The 21,658-nt window shown below is 51.6% G+C and overlaps 1 protein-coding gene across 8 annotated transcripts in view; it reads right to left on the bottom strand.

Moving 5' to 3' along the window:
• CPAMD8 (C3 and PZP like alpha-2-macroglobulin domain containing 8) overlaps positions 1-21,658 on the bottom strand; it is a 138,366-nt gene that overhangs the window by 7,483 nt on the left and 109,225 nt on the right. For 4 of the 8 annotated variants that reach the window (XR_010125092.1, XM_054465910.2, XM_063658932.1 and 1 more), the window contains 9 exons: positions 14,322-14,478; positions 14,089-14,163; positions 6,645-6,810; positions 4,097-4,183; positions 3,857-3,993; positions 3,339-3,494; positions 3,198-3,260; positions 2,285-2,499; positions 881-968 (listed from right to left, as the gene is read on the bottom strand). Coding sequence is in view for 7 of the 8 variants with exons in the window: in XM_054465910.2 (XP_054321885.2) it covers positions 881-968; positions 2,285-2,499; positions 3,198-3,260; positions 3,339-3,494; positions 3,857-3,993; positions 4,097-4,183; positions 6,645-6,810; positions 14,089-14,163; positions 14,322-14,478 (1,144 nt within the window). In the remaining variant the exon portion in view is untranslated. Of the gene's footprint in view, positions 1-866; positions 969-2,284; positions 2,500-3,197; positions 3,261-3,338; positions 3,495-3,856; positions 3,994-4,096; positions 4,184-6,644; positions 6,811-14,088; positions 14,164-14,321; positions 14,479-21,658 lie in introns of all 8 variants that reach the window. The other 4 variants (XM_063658933.1, XM_063658931.1, XM_063658934.1 and 1 more) reach the window with 4 other exon arrangements.

A 21,658-nucleotide genomic window follows, 5' to 3' on the forward strand; every position in this document is an offset into this window, starting at 1 on the left:
TCCCAGCACTTTGGAAGGCTGAGGTGGGCGGATCACCCAAGGTCAGGAGTTTGAGACCAGCCTGACCAACATGGAGAAACTCCATCTCTACTAAATACAAAAAATTAGCTGGGCGTGGTGGTGCATGCCTGTAATCCCAGCTACTTAGGAGACTGAGGCAGGAGAATCGCTTGAACCGGGGAGGTGGAGGTTGCAGTGAGCTGAGATTGTGCCATTGCACAGCCTGGGCAACAAGAGCAAAACTCCATCTCAAATAATAATAATAATAACAATAATAATAATAGTGACAGTGGCCCCATGGGAGATCTACTTGTTGGAGCAGCCCCCACCCCACCCCACCTACTCCTCAGTAGACAGATGGCCCATTTTTGCCCAGAAAGGGGAGGAGAAAAGGGGCCGGGCATGGTGGCTCATATCTGTAACCCCAGCACTTTGTGAGGCTGAGGCGGGAGGATTGCTTGAGCCCAGGAGTTTGAGACCAGCCTGGGCAACATGGTGAAACCCTGCCTCTGCCACAAATACAAAAATTAGCAGGGCATGGTGGCACATGCTTGTAGTCCCAGCTACTCAGGAGGCTGAGGTGGGAGGATTACTTGAGCCTGGAAGTTCAAGGCTCCACTGGGAATCTGAGCCAAGATCGGATAATTACACTGTAGCCTGGGCAACAGAGCAAGACTATGTCAAAAAAAGAAAGAGAGAAACAGGGTAGAGGGGAGGAGGAGGGGGACAGGAAGGGGGAGGGGGAGGGGGAGAGGGAAGAAAAGAATACCCATAGCATTTTACAAAGGTCTGGACTGCCAGCCAGCCTGACCCTGGGTGCCTAAGCCCTACCTATTGTTCAGAGATCCCTGCCCACCTTTGCTCACCGGCGTTGCCTCACCTGCTCCAGGCTCTCGATGTCTGCCCGGAAGCCTGACAGCAGGGGCACCTCGAGGACAGCCATATTGGAAGACCCTGCATGCAGCCACCTTCCAACAACAGGGGAGAGAGAGAGGCCCTAGAGCTCAAGCCCAGAGGTGGAATTCAAGGTTCCCTCTCCCCCTGGAGCCCACACAGCTGATGTCCCACCTGCCCTGGGGCCTGGCCGGCTGGCCATTGACACACACATCCTTGGCTCGGTCAACTCAGTCAACCCATTTTACAGCAAGGACACTGAGGCCAGAAGGAAAGGGCCTTGCCAAGGGCTCTAGGCTTGACCAGGTCTCTTGACTAGGCACTGTGTTTTGTCCTGGACTTCACTCTGTGTCCCCAGCCTGGGAAGCAGCTGGCGACCCCACTCTGGACATGGCTGCTCAACACTGCCGCCCTGCAGGAGACTCTGGGAAACCAACCCCCAGCTCTGGCCTCAGTTTCTCCTTCTGTAACATGGTGGGGTGGGGAGGGAGGTAACTGGGTTCTCTCTGGAGCCTGCAACATGCCAGGCGCTTCCTATAGGGCGTTGGGGACAAGGAAGAGGAAGCTGACATTCAGAGTGGAGCTTGCAGCTGCAGGGAGTGCACCAAGCTGGACTCTGATTTCCAGAACTTTCTGAGATGGGGAACTTGGACACATTCGGGCTGAGAGTCAAGGTCAGGGCAGCCGTTACCAGGGTAGCGGCTCTGATGGGCTGCAAGTGTCATGGCAACCACTCACCCACCAATCATCACCATGGTGACAAGCATCCATCACCATGGCAACAAACATCTTCTTAGGGTGAGGACCCACTGTGGCCGGGTCCCAGGCTCACTCTTGGAAACCAGGCCTGGTGCTGGTGTTATCGGGCAGGGACCAGTGTCCCAGCCACACATCGCTGTCCCCATCCGGCCCACCCGCCCCAACCATACTGGAGTCTTCTGTGTCCATTCACTTTTCTTTCATTCATTTCAAAAACTGGCTGGGCGAGGTGGCTCACACCTGTAATCCCAGCACTTTGGGGGCCAAGGCGGGCAGATCACGAGGTCAGGAGTTCGAGATCAGCCTGGCCAACATGGTGAAACCCTGTATCTACTAAAAAGACAAAAAAGTTAGTTGGGCGTGATGGCGGGCACCTATAATCCCAGCTACTCGGGAGGCTGAGATAGGAGAACCATTTGAACCCAGGAGGCGGAGGTTGCAGTGAGCCGAGATTGCACCATTGCACTCCAGCCTGGGCGACAGGGCGAGACTCTGTCTCAAAAAAACAAAACAAAACAAAAACCACCACTGAGTGCCTGGAGCCGGAAGCTCCTCCTGGTCCCAGAAGGCCATCCGCTCCGCACATTGCACCCTCCTGGGATGCCCACGCCAGCAGGGCAGGTGGCCTTACCTGGTGCACACCTCCAGCATCACCTTGTATTCCTGGTGATGCTGATCGGCCGCTGGGTCATCATCATCAGCTGGGGGCCGGTCTCCTCGGGAACCCTCAGCTGAGGAGGCAGGCATGGGGGGTGGGCGTCCCTGGGCCTCGGGCTCCTGGAGGCTTACGAGCAGCTGGAAAGCCGGCTTGGCTACCGGGTCAGGCACATTGTAGGTGACATCAATCTGGGGGGTGTTGGAGGATGAAGCCTTAGGGACCTGGGCCCTCCACAACAGGTGCAGGGTAGGGGAGGAGAAAGGGCAGTGGGGAGGTGGGAACAGCCAGAATTATGAGGACAATGACATCCATGACAGTTTCAGAGACTACCATTATTCCTTTTAGCCTTGAAATCACCGAAGCGGGTGTAGGCACAATCATCAGACCAGTTTTGTGGATCTGGGGTACAGAGCTGTGCTCAGCTATGTCTGAGTCTAGGGGTCTCCCTCTCATCCACGGTGTTATCTGGGCTCCCATTTTAGAGATCAGAAAATGGAGGCTAGCGAGAGTCATCGCGGGAAACTTGCCCTCTGACTGCCAGTCAGAACCCGTGACATGCACCTGCCCCAGCCTGGTCTGGGGCTAAATCCAGGCTACAGCAGGGGGAATGACCTCGAGCCCTTAGGCAAATCTACTTGAGTCACTGGGTCAGAGATCCCTGGACTGAGGGTCAAATGGACCCTCTCAGGGGTGGGGGCGGCACACCTGAGAGGACCCATGGCCACCTGCCTTGGGCAGTATTAGAAGGCTGAAAGCCTGTCCTGCAGTCTGGCATGCTGCTGAGTTCAGAACCCTCTGGGGGTCCCCGGGGTTCCACTGTGTGATTGGAGGGAATGGGGCACAGGAGGACAAGCCCAAGATCACCTAATGCTCCCCATAACCTCACCTGCATCAGGCAGCAGCCGTCCCCCTTGGCACTCACAAACAGCCCCGTGGGGAGGCTGGGGATCTGGAGACAGAAGTCACCGTGAGGCCCTGCTGACCCCTCCTCCAACAACCCCCAAACCCTCGTCCCAGGAACACACACCGCTGCCGTCTGCAGAACCTTCTGGTTGGTCCTGTGCAGCTCGAAGGTTTCCTGGTAGTCCAGGTTAGTGGAGGCCAGGGAGAGAGTGAGGTTGATGCCTCCAGCATAGGACAAGATGGCATATTCAGCCAAGGCCTGCAGAGCCACACAGGTGTCCTGGGGATGGACGAGGAGACGGCCATCAACCCTGAGTTGGCCAGTGGTCCCCTGACTCCTGTCTTGGAAGCCTAGCCTGAAACAGGCACCAACGGGGCTGGAATAGAGACTGGACCCAGTGCAGACACCCATGGCACTGGGGGCCTCAGGACAGCCAGGTTGGCGTGTCCCCAGAGGCAGAGGCTGGGCTCCCACGGAGGATCCAGGGGCATCTGTCCCTCACCCCCAACCCCTGCCCTCTTTGGGGCTCCATAAGGTGAGAAGGGGCCAGACTGCCTGGCCACCTCAGAGCTCAAAACAAGGACTGCAGGGACCCCACCCATCCAGCCCTGAGCCCCTCCCTCTGGCCCTGCCCGGCTCGCCTGAGTGGAGGAGAAACCCCCAAGTGCATTTCGCTGCTGGGACAGCCACTTCACCACAGGCAGGGCGGCGGCCACGTCACCCAGCAGAGTGTAGGTCAGAAGGGCGTAGGCTGTCATTTCCACCTCAGCCGAGACCACTGCAATGGAAGAGGCCCACTGGGGACTTTTGACACGGGGACATGGGCCCAGTGCATGGAGGTATGGCCAAGGCAGGCACCCGGGAGCTGGGGTGGCCAGTACCTGACTGAGAGACCCTGTCACTGAAGCTCAAGAATGTGCCCTTGTCCACGTCCCAGGAATTTGTCAGGCTCCAGTGGGTGAACCCATCTGCAAGGAAAGGAGTGGTCAAGAGCTACAACCCACCCAGTGTGTAGCCTGGCATCCCATGGAGCGCATCCAAGCATGGGGTCTAAAGAAAAGGTATTGTGGGACCCCAGGGGGAGAAGAGTATCAGGGGAAGACAGCTGGGACAGGAAGGGCCTCGGGGCTCCATCTCAGATCTGCAAACCTATGGCAGCCCCAGCCCTGCCTGTGCCCCTGGCAGACATCGTGAATCAATGGCCACCCAACCCTACCCCGGCATACACACTAATCAATGGCCACCCCTCCCCTTCCTGGCACAGACATCACTAGTCAATAGCCTCCCTCCTGACCAGGTACTGATCCATCCCCTGACGTTCCCACTTAGTGCCCAAGCAGCCACACTCGACTTGCAAAGGCTCAAAGATTCTGGCCAGGCTCAGTGGCTCATGCCTGTAATCCCAGCACTTTGGGAGGCCAAGGTGGGTGGATCACTTGAGGTCAGGAGTTCAAGACCAGCCTGGCCAACATGGTGAAATACCATCTCTACTAAAAATGCAAAAATTAGCTGTGTGTGGTGGTGCACACCTGTAATCCTAGCTACTCGGGAGGCTGAGGCAGGAGAATCGCTTGAACCCAGGAGGCAGAGGTTGCAGTGAGCCAATACCGAGCCACCGCACTCCACACTCCAGCCTGGGTGACAGAGTGAGACTGTCTCAATAAATAAATACATACATAAATAAAAAAATAATAATAATTTAAAAAGAATGGCAAGGCACGGTGGCTCACACCTGTAATCCCAGCACTTTGGGAGGCTGAGGCAGGCAGATCACCTGAGGTCAGGAGTTCAAGACCAGCCTGACCAACATGGAGAAACTCATCTCTACTAAAAAATACAAAAAATTAGCCAGGCATGGTGGTGTATGCCTGTAATCCTGGCTACTTGGGAGAGTGAGTTAGGAGATCACTCCATTGCACTCCAGCCTGGGCAACAAGACCAAAACTCCGTCTCAAAAAAAAAAAAAAAAAAAAAAGGAAAAAGAAAAGAAAAAGGCTCCAAGGATTCTGAGCTCACATGAGGTGTAAAGACTCAAATCCAGAGAGAAACCAGCCCACCATCACCACCTCCCACTCCATCCCTGGATCCTCTTTAAACTTTTTTCTTTCTGAAGCAATGAAAACAATTCTTCAGGTGGCATCTTAATGACTTAAGCAGAGAAACCTGTCTGGGCCCCAGTGCAGCTGCTGGGGGTAGGGGTGGAGTGGGGAGGTCTGGGTGAAGTGGGAAGAGACTAAGTTTGGGGGCATTCTGAGAAAGTCAAAGCTCAGGGATTGGAGTCCCAGTGGGTGATGATTTTGTAGGTGGGGAGACTGACAGCTCAAAAAAGTTTTCCAGGGCTCACACAGCAAGTGGAGGGAAGGGTGGAAGCCAGACCCAACCCTCCCCTGTCTCCCAGCACCCCTGTCCTGGGATGATTCCCAGGAAGCCTGGCCGGAGGCGGGGGATGCGTTCTTTGCTGGGGATCCCTCCCTGAGAACTCCCCTTCCCAAGGGGTTGGCATCCCAGATTTCACAGGCAAGGAAAGTGATGCTTGGGGCTGGTGTGACTTGGACAAGCCACTTCCTCAAATAAAGTCACTAGCAGATGCGATAATGAATGAATACTATAATCAACAAAGCAATTGACAAAGGAGCAAAAGGAGTCTCGTCAGTTCCCCTTTCTCCTTCCTTCCTTCCCCTCCCTCCCTCTCTCTTCTCTTCCTTCCTTCTTTCCTTTTCTTTCTTTTCCTTCTTTCTTTCTCTTTCTTTCTTTCTTTCTTCCTTTCTTTCTCTTTCTTTCTTTCTTTCTTTTTCTTTCTTTCTTTCTTTTTCTTTCTTTCTTTCTTTTTTTCTTTCTTTCTTTTTCTTTCTTTCTTTCTTTCTTTCTTTCTTTCTTTCTTTCTTTCTTTCTTTCTTTCTTTTCTTTCTTTCCTTCTTTTCTTTCTCTTTCTTTCTAATGGCACTATCTCAGCTCACTGCAACCTCTGCCTCCTGGGTTCAAGCGATTCTTGTGCCTCAGCCTCCCGAGTAGCTGGGGTTATAGGCACCTGACACCACACCCAGCTAATTTTTGTATTTTTAGGAGAGACGGAGTTTCACCATGTTGGCCCGGCTGGTCTTGAACTCCTGGCCTCAAGTGATCTGCCCAAAGTGCTGGAATTACAGGCGTGAGCCACCGCGCCTGGCCGACTCATCAGTTTTTTGTTTCGTTTTGTTTTGTTTTTGAGACGGAGTCTTGCTCTGATACCCAGGCTGGAGTGCAATGGCGCGATCTCTGCTCACTGCAACCTCCGCCTCCCGGGTTCAAGCAATTCTCCTGCCTCAGCCTCCTGAGTAGCTGGGACTACATGACTCGTCAGTTTTGATAAATACGTTCATGAGTTGTTTACCGGGCTCCACAGTGGGCTTCCCGACGCTGTGGCCTCTGGGGAGGGCCAGGGACACCTACCTCGCATGATGGCCAGGCTACGGAGCTTGCGTAGTGCCTCAGGGGCTGCCGGGCTACGGAGCAGGGTCAGCACGTAGGTAGTCAGGGCACAGCTGTAGGGGTCCGTGGCCAGGGGCACAGCAGACTCCAGGAAGTGCCTCGCTTTGTCAATGGAGCCTCTCTCCTCCTGCAGGGTGGGGTGGGAAGGTGAAACCTGGGAAGCTGCTCTGCCCCCATCCCACCCACCCACTGGCTTCTGAGGCATCCCTGAGGAGAGCTCTGGGTGACTCATAGCCCCTTGCTTTGCAGCCTTCTGTGGCTCTCACTGCCTGCAGACCCAATTTTCAAACCCCATCTCCTTTCTTTTCTTTCTTGCTTTTTTTTTTTTTTTTTTTAATAGGCTGGGCGTGGTGTAATCCCAGCACTTTGGGAGGCCAAGGTGGGTGGATCACCTGAGGTCAGGAGTTTGAGACCACCCTGGCCAACATGGTGAAACCCCATCTCTACTAAAAATACAAAAATTAGCTGGGCATGGTGGCGCATGCCTTTAATCCCAGCTACTTGGGAGGCTGAGGTAGGAGAACTGCTTGAACCAAGGAGTTGGAGGTTTCAGTGAGCCAATATCGTGCCACTGCACTCCAGCCTGGCAACAGAATGAGACTCCATCTCATAAAAAAGAAAACAAAAACACAGACAGCATCTTACTCTGTTGCCCAGGCTGGAGTGCAGTGGCACGATCATAGCTCAGTGAAACCTTCACCTCCTGGGCTTAAGCGATCCTCCCGCCTTGACCTCCCCAGTAACTGGGACTACAGGTGCACACCAGCACGCCCAGCTAACATTTTATTTTTTGTAGAGATGGAGTCTCACTATGTTGCCCAGGTTGTTCTCAAATTCTTGGGCTCAAGCGAGCCTCCCATGTTGGCTTCCCAAGGCGCTGGGATTATAGGAGTGAGCCACTGTCCCTGGCTCCCATTACCATTCTTGTAAGTTGGCACTCCTTTTTCCAAATGAGGTCTGGCCAGGATGCCCAAGTACATGGCAAATGAGCACAGTGATACTCTAGGGGAAGCAGGCACAGCCCTGGCCACCCTGTCCCATCCAGCCCCATGGCCAGGTCTTTGTTAAGACAGCTAGCTAAGTCCAGGTACAGTGGCTCACGCCTGTAATCCCAGCACTGTAATCCCCTCGGGAGACTGAGGTGGGCAGATCACTTGAGGTCAGGAGTTCAAGACCAGCCTGGCCAACATGGTGAAACTCCATCTCTATTAAAAGTACAAAAATTAGCCAGGCGTGGTGGTGGGCGCCTATAATCCCAGCTATTCAGGAGGCTGAGGCAGGCACAAGAATCCCTTGAACCCGAGAGGCAGAGGTTGCAGTGAGCCGAGATTGCACCACCGCACTCCAGCCTGGGCAGCAGAGTGAGACCTCATCTAAAAAAATAATAATAATAGAAATAAAAAGCTGGTTCCTAAGACCTCCACAGCCCAGGCCCTCTCCAGCCTCCAGGCCTGGTCACCTCCTTAGAGAAGCCCACCAGCCCTGCTCATGACCTCCCTAGAATGTGATCTGTTGGAAGACAGGGACCAAGTCCAGAATCTACTGATGGTTTTGGTTCAGAGAAGCTGCCCAATAATATTATGTGGAAGAAATGAGTGACCAGAAGCATTAACAAATTTAGCAATGGAGCCAAAGTGTTCTGGTGGCCTGATAGAGGTATGGAGTTGAGCTAACTCTGCTTTCAGAACTGTCCTGGTCATAGAAAGAATGTTTCCAAAGCTTTCCAACCTTAGACCAGGACAAACGTGGGAACTGTCCCTAAGGTGTGACATTGAGATGCACTTCGGGGGGCATGTGCCAAGGATGAACCGGGCTGACTAGCCAGACCCTAGGACTGGTCCTCACAAGTCCATTGCCTGGGGGTGGGGGAAGGCTGAACATCCCCATCCCAGGGGCAGGAACAGTGACATGGGAGTTACCCCAGGCCACGTGGGCCAGGACGGGTCTCAAGGACGCTGCGGAGACCACACCAAGCAGGGATGGACCCAGCCCGGCCCCAGCTATGCAGATCCTCCCGTTTACAGACAAGCAGATACAACAGAACTCCAAGGGGTCAAGGTTATTTGCTGGTTGCCCCCCAGCTCATCTGATTCCAGCACAGCTGTAGCAGGTTGAACGGTGGCCCACCAAAAAGATATATTCCCTGGAACCTATAAATGCTGACTTATTTAGGAAATGGGTCTTTGCAGATGTAATTAAGAGTCTTGAGATGAGATCACCTTGGATTGGGGTGGCCTCAAATCCAATGACAAATATCTTTTTTTTTTTTTTTGAGATGGAGTTTTTGCTCTTGTTGCCCAGGCTGGAGTGCAATGACACGATCTCGGCTCACTGCAACCTCCGCCTCCCGGGTTCAAGCAATTCTCCTGCCTTAGCCTCCCGAGTAGCTGGGATTACAGGTGCCCGCCACCATGCCTGGCTAATTTTTGTATTTTTAGTACAGACGGGGTTTCATCATATTGGTCAATCTGGTCTCGAACTCCTGACTTCAGGTGATCCGCCCTCCTTGGCCTCTCAAAGTGCTGGGATTACAGGCGTGAGCCACCACGCCCGGACGACAAATATCTTTAAAAATTTTTTTTTGGCTGGGCATGGTGGCTCATGCCTGTAATCCCAGCACTTTGTGAGGCCAAGGCAGGCGGATCATGAGGTCAGGAGATCGAGACCATCCTGGCTAACACGGTGAAACCCCATCTCTACTAAAAATACAAAAAATTAGCCGGGTGTGGTGGCAAGCGCCTGTAGTCCCAGCTACTCAGGAGGCTGAGGTGGAAGAATGGCATGAACCTGGGAGGCGGAGCTTGCAATGAGCTGAGATCGCGCCACTGTACTCCAGCCTGGGCAACAGAGCGAGACTCCGTCTCAAAAAGGAAAAAAAAACCCATCTCTACTAAAAATACAAAAATAGCCAGGCATGGTGGCCCAAGCCTGTAATCCCAGCTACTTGGGAGGCTGAGGCAGGAGAATCCTTGAACCCGGGAGGCAGAGGTTGCAGTGAGCTGAGATCGCTCCATTGCACTCCAGCCTAGGCGATAAGGGTGAAACTTCGTCTCAAAAAAAAAAAAAAAATTTTTGTATTAGAGACAGAGTTTTCACTGTGTTACTCAGGCTGGAGTGTAGTGGCTATTCATAGGCACAATCCCACTGCTGATCAGCACGGGAGTTTTTGTTTGTTTGTTTTTAAAACAGTCTCATACTGTCACCCAGGCTGGAGTGCAGTGGTGCAATCTTAACTCACTGCAACCTCCACCTTCCAAGTTCAAGCGATTCTCCTGCCTCAGCCTCCCGAGTAGCTGGGATTACAGGTACGTGCCATGATGCCTGGCTGATTTTTGTATTTTTAGTAGAGATAAGGTTTTGCCATATTGGCCAGGCTGGTCTCGAACTCCTGGACCCATGTGATCCACCTGCCTCAGCCTCCCAAAGTGCTGGGATTATAGGCGTGAGCCACTGTGCTTGGCCTCCAATGACAAGCACCTTTAACTTTTTTTTTTTTTTTTTGAGATGGAGTTTCACTCTTGTTGCCCAAGCTGGAGTGCAATGGCGTGATCTCAGCTCACCGCAATCTCCGCCTCCCAGGTTCAAGCTATTCTCCTGCCTCAGCCTCCCAAGTAGCTGGGATTATAGGCATGCACCATCATGCCGGCTAATTTTTGTATTTTTAGTAGAGACGGGGTTTCTCCGTGTTGGTCAGGCTGGTCTCGAACTCCCAACCTCAGGTGAACCCCCCGCCTCAGCCTCCCAAAGAGCTGGGATTACAGGCATGAGCCACTGGGCCCGGCTTGTTTTTTTTTTTAAATTAGAGACAGGTCTCACTATGTTGCCCAGGCTGGAGTGCAGTGGCTATTCATACGCACAATCTCACTGCTGATCAGCACAGGAGTTTTGACCTGCTCCACTTCTGACCTGGGCCAGTTCACCCCTCTTTAGGCAACTTGGTCATCCTGCTCTCAAGAGGTCACCATATTGATGCTAAACTTAGTGCAGACACTTGATCGGCGCAGTGCCCTATAGCCCAGAACTCCTGGGTCAAGCGATCCTCCTGCCTCAGCCTCCCGAGTAGCTGGGACTACAGGAATGCCCCACTGCACCTGGCAACAAGTGTTGTTTAAGAGACGAGAAGGGGAGAAGACAGAGGAGAAGGTCACATGCAGACAGAGGCAGGGGCTAGAGTGATGCAGCCACAAGCCAAAGAATGCCTGGAGCCCCTGGAAGCTGGAGGCGGCAAAGAAAGCTCTTCCCTTAGAGCCTGCAGAGGGAGCAAGGGCCTGCCAATGCCTTGATTTTGCACTTCTGGTCTCCAAAGCAATGAGAATGTATTTCTGTTGTTTTAAGCCACCCAGTTTGCGGCAATTTGTTATGGCAGCCACAGGAAATGAAGACAGCAGGTTTTGCCTCCTTTGGGGAATGATCTAAGACAGAGGTCCCCAACCTCCAGGTCACAGACTGGTACCGGTTGGTGGCCTGTTAGGAAGGGGCTGCACAGCAGGAGGTGAGTGACAGGTGAGCCAGCGAAGCTTCATCTGTATTTACAGCCACTCCTTATCACTTGTATTACCACCTGAGCTCCACCTCCCATCAGATCATCAGCAGCATTAGATTCTCGTGGGAGCATGAACCCTATTGTGAACTGTTGAGCATGTGAGGGATCTAGGTTGCAGACTCCTTTTTTTTTTTTTGAGACAGAGTCTGGCTTGGTTGCCCAGGCTGGAGTGCAGTGGCACGAGCTTGGCTCACTGCAACCTCCGCCTCCCAGCTTCAAGCGATTCTCCTGCCTCAGCCTCCCAAGTAGCTGGGACTTCAGGCGTATGCCACCACACCCGGCTAATTTTTGTATTTTTGGTAGAGACAGGGTTTCATCATGTTGGCCAGGCTGGTCTCAAACTCCTGACTTCAAGTGATCTGCCTGCTTTGGCCTCCCAAAATGCTGAGATTACAGGTGTGAACCACTGCACCCAGCTGGTTGCACACTCCTTATGAGAATCTAATGCCTGATGATCTGTCACTGTCTCCCATCACTCCCAGAAGGGACAGTCTAGTTGCAGGAAAACAAGCTCAGGGCTCCCACTGATTCTATATTATGGTGAGTTGTATAATTATTTCATTATATATTATAATGTAATAATAATAGAAATAAAGTGCACAATAATTGTAATGCTCTTGAATCTCCCAAAACTACCCCCTCTTCCCCAGTCCATGGAACAATTGTCTTCCACAAAACTGGTCCCTTGTGCCAAAGAGGTTGGATACTGCTGATCTAAGAGATGAGAACTCAGAAGACCAGGGAGAATCAACTGCTGCCCTGCGGGGCAGGCCTTCAAGTTCAGAAGAGAAATAGGTCGGAAGGATATGGAGAAGGCAGAAAAAGATTCTTGGGAGAAGTGAAGTGACCTCAAGGGATAGGAAGGAGGTGGAGGGCCTGTTGAGTGTTCATTGAAGACATAAGGGAGGGCCAGGCATGGTGGCTTATGCCTGTAATCCCAGTACTTTGGGAGGCCAAGGCAGGAGGATCACCTGAGGTCAGGAGTTTGAGACCAGCCTGGCCAACATGGTGGAACATGTTCTCTACTAAAAATACGAAAATTAGCCAGATGCAGTGGCACATGCCTGTAGTCCCAGCTACTCGGGAGTCTGAAGCTGCCATGCCATGGATCCCATCCTGCAAGGGGACTCACAGGCCTCACCCCAAGCCAAAGAGAATCACTTGAACCCGGGAGGCAGAGGTTGCAGTGAGCTGAAAAAAAAAAAAGCCTCACCTCAAGATATGTGTCATAAAAGTGTACATATCTTGTTGTCCATAGTGATATGGACAATGAGAAGATTGGAAAGCTTCCAGAGGAGGGAACAAACCAGATACAAAGGATAGTACTCAGAATGACATCCGACTTCTCAGTGGAACACTGAAAACTAGAAGATGACAGAACATCATCAATTATTCTACAGGAAAACAATTTCCAACCTGGAATTCTATACCCAGCCCAGCTATCATACAGGGCCAGAATAAGAATATTTGCAGACATGCAATGTCTCAAAAAATGTGCCTCCCAAAACCCTTTCTCAGTAAAGGAGGGTAGCAATTGTGCAGCATCCTGGGTGCTGTCCATTCCAACTAGAATGGGGGCCAAGGGCTCTGGCAGGGAAGTTTCCAGAAAAATGCATTTGGGAGGTGACATATTTGACCACTTCCATGGGAGATGTGGAGGAGGACTTCTGAAGCATGGGAGGGTGTCGTGGAATACCTGTGATCTTCCTCAGAATTCATATATTGAAGCTCTAACTCCTAATATGATGGTATTAGGAGCTGGGGACCTTTGAGAGATAATTAGGTTTAGATTGAGGTCATGAGGATGGGGCCTCCATAATAATAGGATTAGTTTCCTTATATGAAGAGGAAGAGCACTAGAGCTCTCTCTCCACATGCACGCACTAGGGAAACACCATGTGAACATACAGTGAGAAGGCGGCAGTCAACAAATCAGGGAGAGAGCCTTCACCAAGAACCAAATCTGCCTGCGCCTTGGTCTTGGACTTCCCATCCTCTAGAACTGTGCAAAATAAATGCCTATTGTTGAAGCCACTTACTCCACAGTATTTTGTTTCTGCAGCCCAAGCTAAGACAGGGGGTTAGGAATTCAGCATAAGAATTTGGTCATGGGAGAACCAATTCAGCCCACAACACAGGGCAAGGAGTCCTCTGGACATTGTGCATGGCGGGGGTCTTAGGTCACAGCAAACCCTAGACCCATTAGTTGTCTGGATTGTGAGACCAAGAATCCTAAGAAGTGCCCAAACTCATAATTTATCATCAGAGATTATAGAATTGATGTAGATATTAGGGAGGGCAGATTCTTCTCATCTAAGCCTGAGATCCATCGTGGAAGCCTTCTCTGCAGAGACTGTGCCATCCCCCACCCCAGGAAAGCCTCATAGAAGAGACTATGGCCCTCAAGTGTCTTGGGCCATCTAAGCCCCATCCAGTACCAACTGTCTCTGAATATCCTAACCTCTTTCCCTGCAAAAACATGCATGAGCCCAACATTTTGTAGGGTTCCCTGAAGCCAACCCTTGGGTCACTGGCCAGGAACCTGAACTAGCCTGAAATGATTCTCTGAAGGAAGTCTGGGGGCTGTGGACAGTCATGGGAGGCCCTGTACTCAGGGCACCTCCCCAGCCCCCAACATGTGCCCAATTTCCCCCAGTAGCATGGGAATCTCTCTCTCCTCTGCTCAGATTACAAGAAACTGGATGTAATGTGACCATTGTTGATGAAAAGCATGAAAAAGCCTCGATAATGAGCAGAAGGAGAGCAGGGAGGAAGAAATCAACCCTGGCATAAAGGAGGGAACCTTCCATTTGCTCCTCCAGTGCCCAGCCCCGAGTCTCCCCAAACCCCTTCTGTACTCACCTCTGAGGCTGTGCCTGTTTCCAGGAGAGCAGCCACCACATAGGCTGTCAGCGGGACAGTGCCGTGGATCCCACCCTGCAAGGGGACTCACAGGCCTCACCCTAAGCCAAAGGAGACAGTCCACTTCCCCCCACTTCCCCCAGGCAGCTCCAGGGAGTAGGAACAGGCAGGTCAGGGCTGGGGCTCCAGGAGGAGGTGAGGGGCCCGGGAAGGAGACTCAAGGGGCCACTCACCTGGATGTCCTTGTTCAGGACCCTGCCCACGGCTGGGAAGAAGCCATCAGCCTGCTGCTGCTGGATGATCCAGCTCTTGGTGGCAGCCAGCTCCCGGGGGTCCACGAAGATAAAGCTGCGAGCCTGTGCGAAGGACTTCAGGACAAAGGCCGTGAGCCTGAAAGAGGACAGGGTGTCAGCTGAGGGGTTGCAGAATGGTCAGCCCCCACATGCTGGCTGAGGGATTGCAGCAAGCTCCTGGCACCACCCCTGGCCTCCATTTCCTCATCTATAAGATGGGAGGGGTCCCGTCTGTCCCCACAGGGCTGTCAGAGTGGAGGAGGGGGCACATTGCCCAGCACCCAGTGGGGCCTGAAGACGGAGCTCTCTCCTTCCTACCTGGACCTCTACCCTAGTGGCATTCAGGTCTGCTCCTTGCTCGGCACTCAAGGCCCTTCTGTGAGCTGGTCTAGCCCTGACTGTCCTGCCATGTGAGGAAGACCTTTCTGGTTGCCGACCTCCCAGCCATTTCTTGCTTGGTCCTTGCCAAAAGGCCCCTGATCTCATTCAGGGGCCAGCAGCCATGTGCCTTGGAGATCTGTGCTTCGCTGTGGTCCCAGCCAGCCAGTCATGGGCATTCCAGTTACTGGGCCTGGGAATGCCTTTGGAATGGGCATGTGATGCAATGCTGGGAGCAGCTGCAGCCATTTTGCCACCATGAGGGGCGCAGCCATGTGCTGAGGGAGGGAATACCCAGGGATGGAAGGAAAAAAAACGAGCCCCAGTGCACTACGGGGCTGCTGTATTAGCCAACCATAGCACCTCCCCAGCCCTGCAGTGTGAGCTGATGTTCAGAATTGCTCTCCAGCCCGTTTTCTGTTGTTTTCAGCCAAAAACATCTCTGCTCTGTGGCCTGTCCCTCATCCACCCCATCTCCCTTGCCCTGCTTTTGCAGGTGCCACCCTGAGTAAGAGCTGGCAAGGCCAGGGAATGAATGCATGAACAAATGAAGGAGAGAAGCACAGGATGGAAGCCAGGAGGCCACGAGGGATGAAAACCAGAATTGGCAGGAGAGGAAACTTCGCAAATTCAGGATCAATGAATAAGCTGTCTTCAAAATCAAGTGGCTCTAGGCTCTGTTTATATGAATCACAAAAACGGGACGCATTAGCCTGCCTGCCTGCCTGCCTGCCTTCCTTCCTTCCTTTCCTCCCTCCCTCTTTCTTTCTTCTTTCTCTTTCTCTCTTTTCTTTCTTTCTTTTTCTTTCTCTTTCTCTCTCTCCTTCCTTTTTTTTCTCTCTCTGTTTCTTTTCTTTCCTAGTTTTCTTTCTTGATTTTCTTTCTTCTCTCTCTCTCCCTCCCTCCCTTCCTCTCTCTCTCTCTCTTGCTTTCTTGCTTTTCAAGACAGGGTCTTGCTCTGTCACCCAGGCTGGAGTGCAGTGGTGCAGTCCTAACTCACTGTAGCCTACAACTCCCAGCTCAAGTGATCCTCCCACTTCAGCCTCCCAAGTAGCTGGGACTACAAGCGTGCGCCACAACATCCAGCGATTTTTAAAATTTTTTATAGAGATGAGGTCTTACTATGTTGCCCAGGCAGGTCTTGAACTCCTGGCCTCCAGCGATCCTCCCCCCATGGCCTCCCAAAGTGGTGGGATTACAGGCATAAGCCACCGTGCTCACTGCAGCCTCTGCCTCTCAGGTTCAAGCAATTCTCGTACCTCAGCCTCCTGAGTAGCTGGGATTACAGCCTCCTGAGTAGCTGGGATTACAGCCTCCTGAGTAGCTGGGATTACAGCCTCCTGAGTAGCTGGGATTACAGCCTCCTGAGTAGCTGGGATTACAGCCTCCTGAGTAGCTGGGATTACAGCCTCCTGAGTAGCTGGGATTACAGCCTCCTGAGTAGCTGGGATTACAGCCTCCTGAGTAGCTGGGATTACAGCCTCCTGAGTAGCTGGGATTACAGCCTCCTGAGTAGCTGGGATTACAGCCTCCTGAGTAGCTGGGATTACAGCCTCCTGAGTAGCTGGGATTACAGCCTCCTGAGTAGCTGGGATTACAGCCTCCTGAGTAGCTGGGATTACAGCCTCCTGAGTAGCTGGGATTACAGCCTCCTGAGTAGCTGGGATTACAGCCTCCTGAGTAGCTGGGATTACAGCCTCCTGAGTAGCTGGGATTACAGCCTCCTGAGTAGCTGGGATTACAGCCTCCTGAGTAGCTGGGATTACAGCCTCCTGAGTAGCTGGGATTACAGCCTCCTGAGTAGCTGGGATTACAGCCTCCTGAGTAGCTGGGATTACAGCCTCCTGAGTAGCTGGGATTACAGCCTCCTGAGTAGCTGGGATTGCCACCATGCCCAGCTAATACTTTTGTATTTTTAGTAGAGATGGGGTTTCACCATGCTGGCCAGACTGATCTCAAACTCCTGACCTCAAGTGATCCTCCCATCTTGGCTTCCCAAAGTGCTGGGATTCAGGAGTTCAAGACCAGCCTGACTGACATGGCGAAACCCCATCTCCACTAAAAATAAAAAAAAAATTAGCCAGGCGTGGTGGCGGGCGCCTGTAATCCCAGCTACTCGGGAGGCTGAGGCAAGAGAATTGCTTGACCTCAGGAGGCGGAGGTCGCAGTGACCTGAGATCACACCACTGCACTCTAGCCTGGGTGTCAGAGTGAGACCTGTCTCAGACAAAAAAAGAATAAATAAATAAATAGATAAAATAAAATGAAATATACCCAAAGCTCATCTAGGCCACTCTCCCTCTCAGGTACCTCAAATGCATCCTCTTCTTTCTATTCCCATGTTCCCTGGATCAGCCAGGAGACCCCATGGCTCCCAGGCTCATCCCCACCCCATCACCAGCTATGCACACTGCAACCAGGGGGAAACTCCATCCATTTTTGGCACGGCAGGGAAAGGAGGCAAGGACAGAACCAAGCCAGCTGTGTGCTGGGAATTGTGGAATTCCCATAGTCTAGCATACTGTGCTCTCTACTTTTCCACTGTAAAACGCAAACAGGATAAATATTATCAAGTGATAAAAAGAAATGAGCTCTCAGCCAGATTCGGTGGCTCATACTTGTAATCCTAACACCTTGGGAGGCTGAGGCAGGAGGATCAGTTGAGGCCAGGAGTTTGAAACCAGCCTGGGCAACATAACGAGACCCTGTTATTCATAAACAAACAAACAAACAAATAAATAAAAAATGAGTGTGTGAGTGAACGCTAATGTAGATTATGAGCCTTCGTTCATAACGTTTTAATGCTGGTCCATCAATTGTAACAAATACAGCACACTAATACAAGATGCCTATCACAGGGGAAGCTGTGTATGGGTGGTCGAGGTGTATGGGAACTCTGTTCCATTTACTCAATTTTTCTGGAAACCTAAAACTCTTCTAAAAAGTAAGATCTATGGCCAGGCGAGGTGGCTCATGCCGGCAGTGTTTGGGAGGCAGAGGTGGAGAATCGGCTGAGGCCAGGAGCTTGAGACCAGCTTGGGCAACACAGCAAGACCTGGTCTCTACTGAAATTCAGAAAAATTAGCTGGGCATGGTGGTGCACGCCTGTAGTCCCAGCTGCTTGCGGGGCTGAGGCGGAAGGATTGCTTGAGCCCAGGAAGTCAAGGCTGCTGTGAGCCCTGATAGTGCCACCGCACTCTAGCCTAGGAAACAGAGCGAGATCTTGTCTCAAAAAAAAAAAAAAATTAGTTAATTAAAACAAATAATAAAAAGTAAAGTCTAATGGCTATCTGTTATCTGAAATGCTTGGAACCAGAAGTGTTTCAGATTTTGAATTTGGATTTTGGAATATTTGCATTTACAGGAATCCCTTGGTATCTGTGGGGGACTGGTTCCAGGACCCCCAAGGATACCGAAATCCACTGATGCTCAAGTCCCTGATATACGAGGGTGTAGTAGTTGCATATAACCGACACACATCCTCCCGTGAGCTTTATTTTTTATTTTTATTTTTGAGACATAGTCTCACCCTGTCGCCCAGGCTGGAGTGCAGTGGCGCAATCTTGGCTCACTGCAATCTCTGCCTCCGGGTTCAAGCAATTCTCCTGCCTCAGCCTCCCGAGTAGCTGGGACTACAGACGTCCACCACCATGCCCAGCTAATTTTAGTATTTTGAGTAGAGACGGGGTTTCGCCATGTTGGCCAGGCTGGTCTCGAACTCCTGACCTCAGGTGATCCACCTACCTTGGCCTCCCAAAGTGCTGGCATTCCAGGCGTGAGCCACAGCGCCTGGCCCCTCCTGTGTACTTTAAAGCATGTCTTGGTTACTTAGAACACCTAATACAATGCCCACATGTCACTTCATTTGCATGAATTCAATACTGTACTCAGCATGCAGCAAATTCAACTTTTCATTTTTGGAACTTTGTGGAATTTTTAAAACTTTTTTTTTTTTTAAGAGATGGAGTTTTGCTCTGTCACCCAGGCTGGAGTGCAGTGGCACAATCATAGCTCACTGCAGCCTTGAACTTCTGGGCTCAAGCGATCCTCCCACCTCAGCCTCCCCAGTAGTTGGGACTAAGGCATGTACCACCACGCCCAGCTTATTTTTAACACTTTTGCCGAGATGAGGTCTTGCCATGTTTCTCAGGCTGGTCGCCGACTCCTGGCCTCAAACAATCTCCCCGCTTCAGCTTCCCCAAAGTGCTGGGATGACAGGCACGTGCCATCACACCCAGACTCTTTTTTTTTTTTTTTTTTCTGAATAGTTTCGATCTGTAGTTGATTGAATTCTGTGGAACTCACAGATATGGAGTGCTACCTGTATACTTGGGTATCCCAAATCCAAAAAATCTGAAATGCTCCAATGAACGTTTCCCTTGAGCATCAGGTTGGTACTAAAAGCATCTTGGAGCCCAGGCACGGTGGCTCACGCCTGTTATCCCAGCACTTTGGGAGGCCAAGGCGGACAGATCACTGGAGGTCAGGAGTTCAAGAACAGCCTAGCCAACATGGCAAAACCTTGTCTCTACTAAAAATACAAAAATTTGCTGGGTGTGGTGATGGGCGCCTGTAATCTCAGCTACTCGGGAGGCTGAGGTGGAAGAATTTCTTGGACCCAGGAGGCGGAGGTTGCAGTGAGCCAAGATTGAGCCATGACAATCCAGCCTGGGCAACAGGGCAAGACTCTGTCTCTAATGAAAATAACAATAATAATAATAATAATGTTTTCGATGTTGGAGCAGTTCAAATTTTGGATTTTCCGATTTGGGATGTTCAACCCGTCCCAAATGTTGAATCACACATGTGATTCAACACATGTGTGCATACACACGGCCCACCAGGAGACACAGATCTTGGTCCTGCTCTGCTCCCGGCCCTCTAACGGCATCCTCTTCCACACAGCACTAAATCCAGACTCCTGCTCTGATCAACCTGGCCCTGCCCCTCCCTCTTCCCTCATGCTGGGCCACCAACCTCCTGGCCCTGTGCTGCTCCAGCCACACCAGCCTCCCTTCTGTGGCCCTCGTCAAGCTGGGTCCTGCCTCAGGGCCTTTGCAATGGCTATTCCCTCTGCCTGGAATGCTGTTCCCTTGGATTTTCATGGCTCCTCCCTCATATCCTCCAGGAGACCTTTCCTGACCATCCCATATAACTACCCTGCTCCATCACTACTTCTTTGTTTTGTAGATACAAAATTATACACCTATTATAGTCATTTTAATGTATATCCACAAATGCCTTAATAATCCTCCTTTCAAGAGATGGAGGCCTGATTCCCTTCATGTGTAGATGGGGTGTACTTAGCAACTCACTACTAAAGAATAGAATGTGGGCCAGGCATGGTGGCTCACACTTGTAATCCCAGCACTTTGGGAGGCTGAGGTGGGCAGATCACCTGAGGTCAGGAGTTTGAGACCAGCCTGGGCAACATGGTGAAATCCTGTCTCTATTAAAAATACAAAAATTAGCCAGGCATGGTGGCGGGTGCCTATAGTCCCAGCTACTCAGGAGGCTGAGGCAGGAGAATTGCTTGAACCCAGGAGGTGGAGGTTGCAGTGAGCCGAGATTATACCACTGAACTCCAGCTTCGGTGATAGGGTGAGACTCCATCTCAAAAAAAGAAAAAAAAAAAAGGAATAGAATAGAATGAGGCAGAAGTAACAGCCTGACTTGTAAGACCGAGTAACAAAAGGCGCTGTGGCATCCTTCCCGCTTTCTCTCTTGAATTGCTCACTGTGAGAGGAAGCCAGCCGCCATGTTTTAAGAACACTCAAGTAGCCCCTATGGAGAAGTCCATGTGGTGAGCAACTGAGGCCTCCTGCCAACAGCCATGTGAGGGAGCCAATTTGGAAACAAATCTTCCAGCCCCAGTTGAGCCTTCAGATGAAGACAGCAACAGCCAACACCTTGACTGCAACCTCAGCAAAGATACCCAGGCAGAAACACCCAGCTAAGCTGTTCCTGAATTCCTGATCCATAAGAATTAATACATAATAAATAGAGATAATACATGTTTGTTGTTTTAAATGGCTACATTTGTGGTCACTTGTTACACAGCAGTGGATAACTATTGCATCTCTCACAAGGTCTTTCTCCTGCACTGGGCAGCGAGGACCTAGAGGTAGGAACCGTGTGTTCCTTGCTCCCCCAGGATGAAGACCAGAGCCTACCTCACTGAATGAATAAATGAATGAATGTGCATTGAGTATAAGGGAACCCATCTAGAGCAGATCCCAAGTTTTCAGGCTCCCTGGCAGGATCTTGGACTCCTCTGGTAAGTAGTTAGGGGAGGCGTTAACAGGACAGCACTGCACTGAGTGTACCACATGCTTATCCCATGGATCCAGGTTCTGAGAGGGATGTGTGGTAAGGAAACAGGCTCAGAGAGGTTGATCTTCGGGTCTAAGGCCACACAGCTCACATGAGACAGAGCCGAGGTTTGTCCAGCTTCAGGGTGGGTGCTGCTGCCACTGCCCTGCACTTACTGCCTCCTTGTCCTACAGGGTCCCCAGGAAAACGTCCATGTTTGGAGACCAACAGGAATGTTTCAGGAGGTGAGAGGGGACCTGGAAGCTGCTGACTACTCTATTTCCATGCACACAGTGAAATTTGATTTTTCAGCTGGGCGCAGTGGCTCACGCCTGTAATCCCAGCACTTTGGGAGGCCGAGGCAGGCAGATCACAAGGTCAGGAGATCGAGACCATCCTGGCTAACATGGTGAAATCCCGTCTCTACTAAAAATACAAAAAAATTAGCCGGGCGTGGTGGCGGGGCACCTGTAGTCCCAGCTACTCGGGAGGCTGAGGCAGGAGAATGGTGTGAACCCAGGGGGCGGAGCTTGCAGTGAGCCGAGATGGCACCACCACACTCCAGCCTGGGCGACAGAGTGAGATCC

The sequence above is a fragment of the Pongo pygmaeus genome, chromosome 20, assembly GCF_028885625.2.
Source record: "Pongo pygmaeus isolate AG05252 chromosome 20, NHGRI_mPonPyg2-v2.0_pri, whole genome shotgun sequence".
Taxonomy (NCBI): domain Eukaryota; kingdom Metazoa; phylum Chordata; class Mammalia; order Primates; family Hominidae; genus Pongo; species Pongo pygmaeus.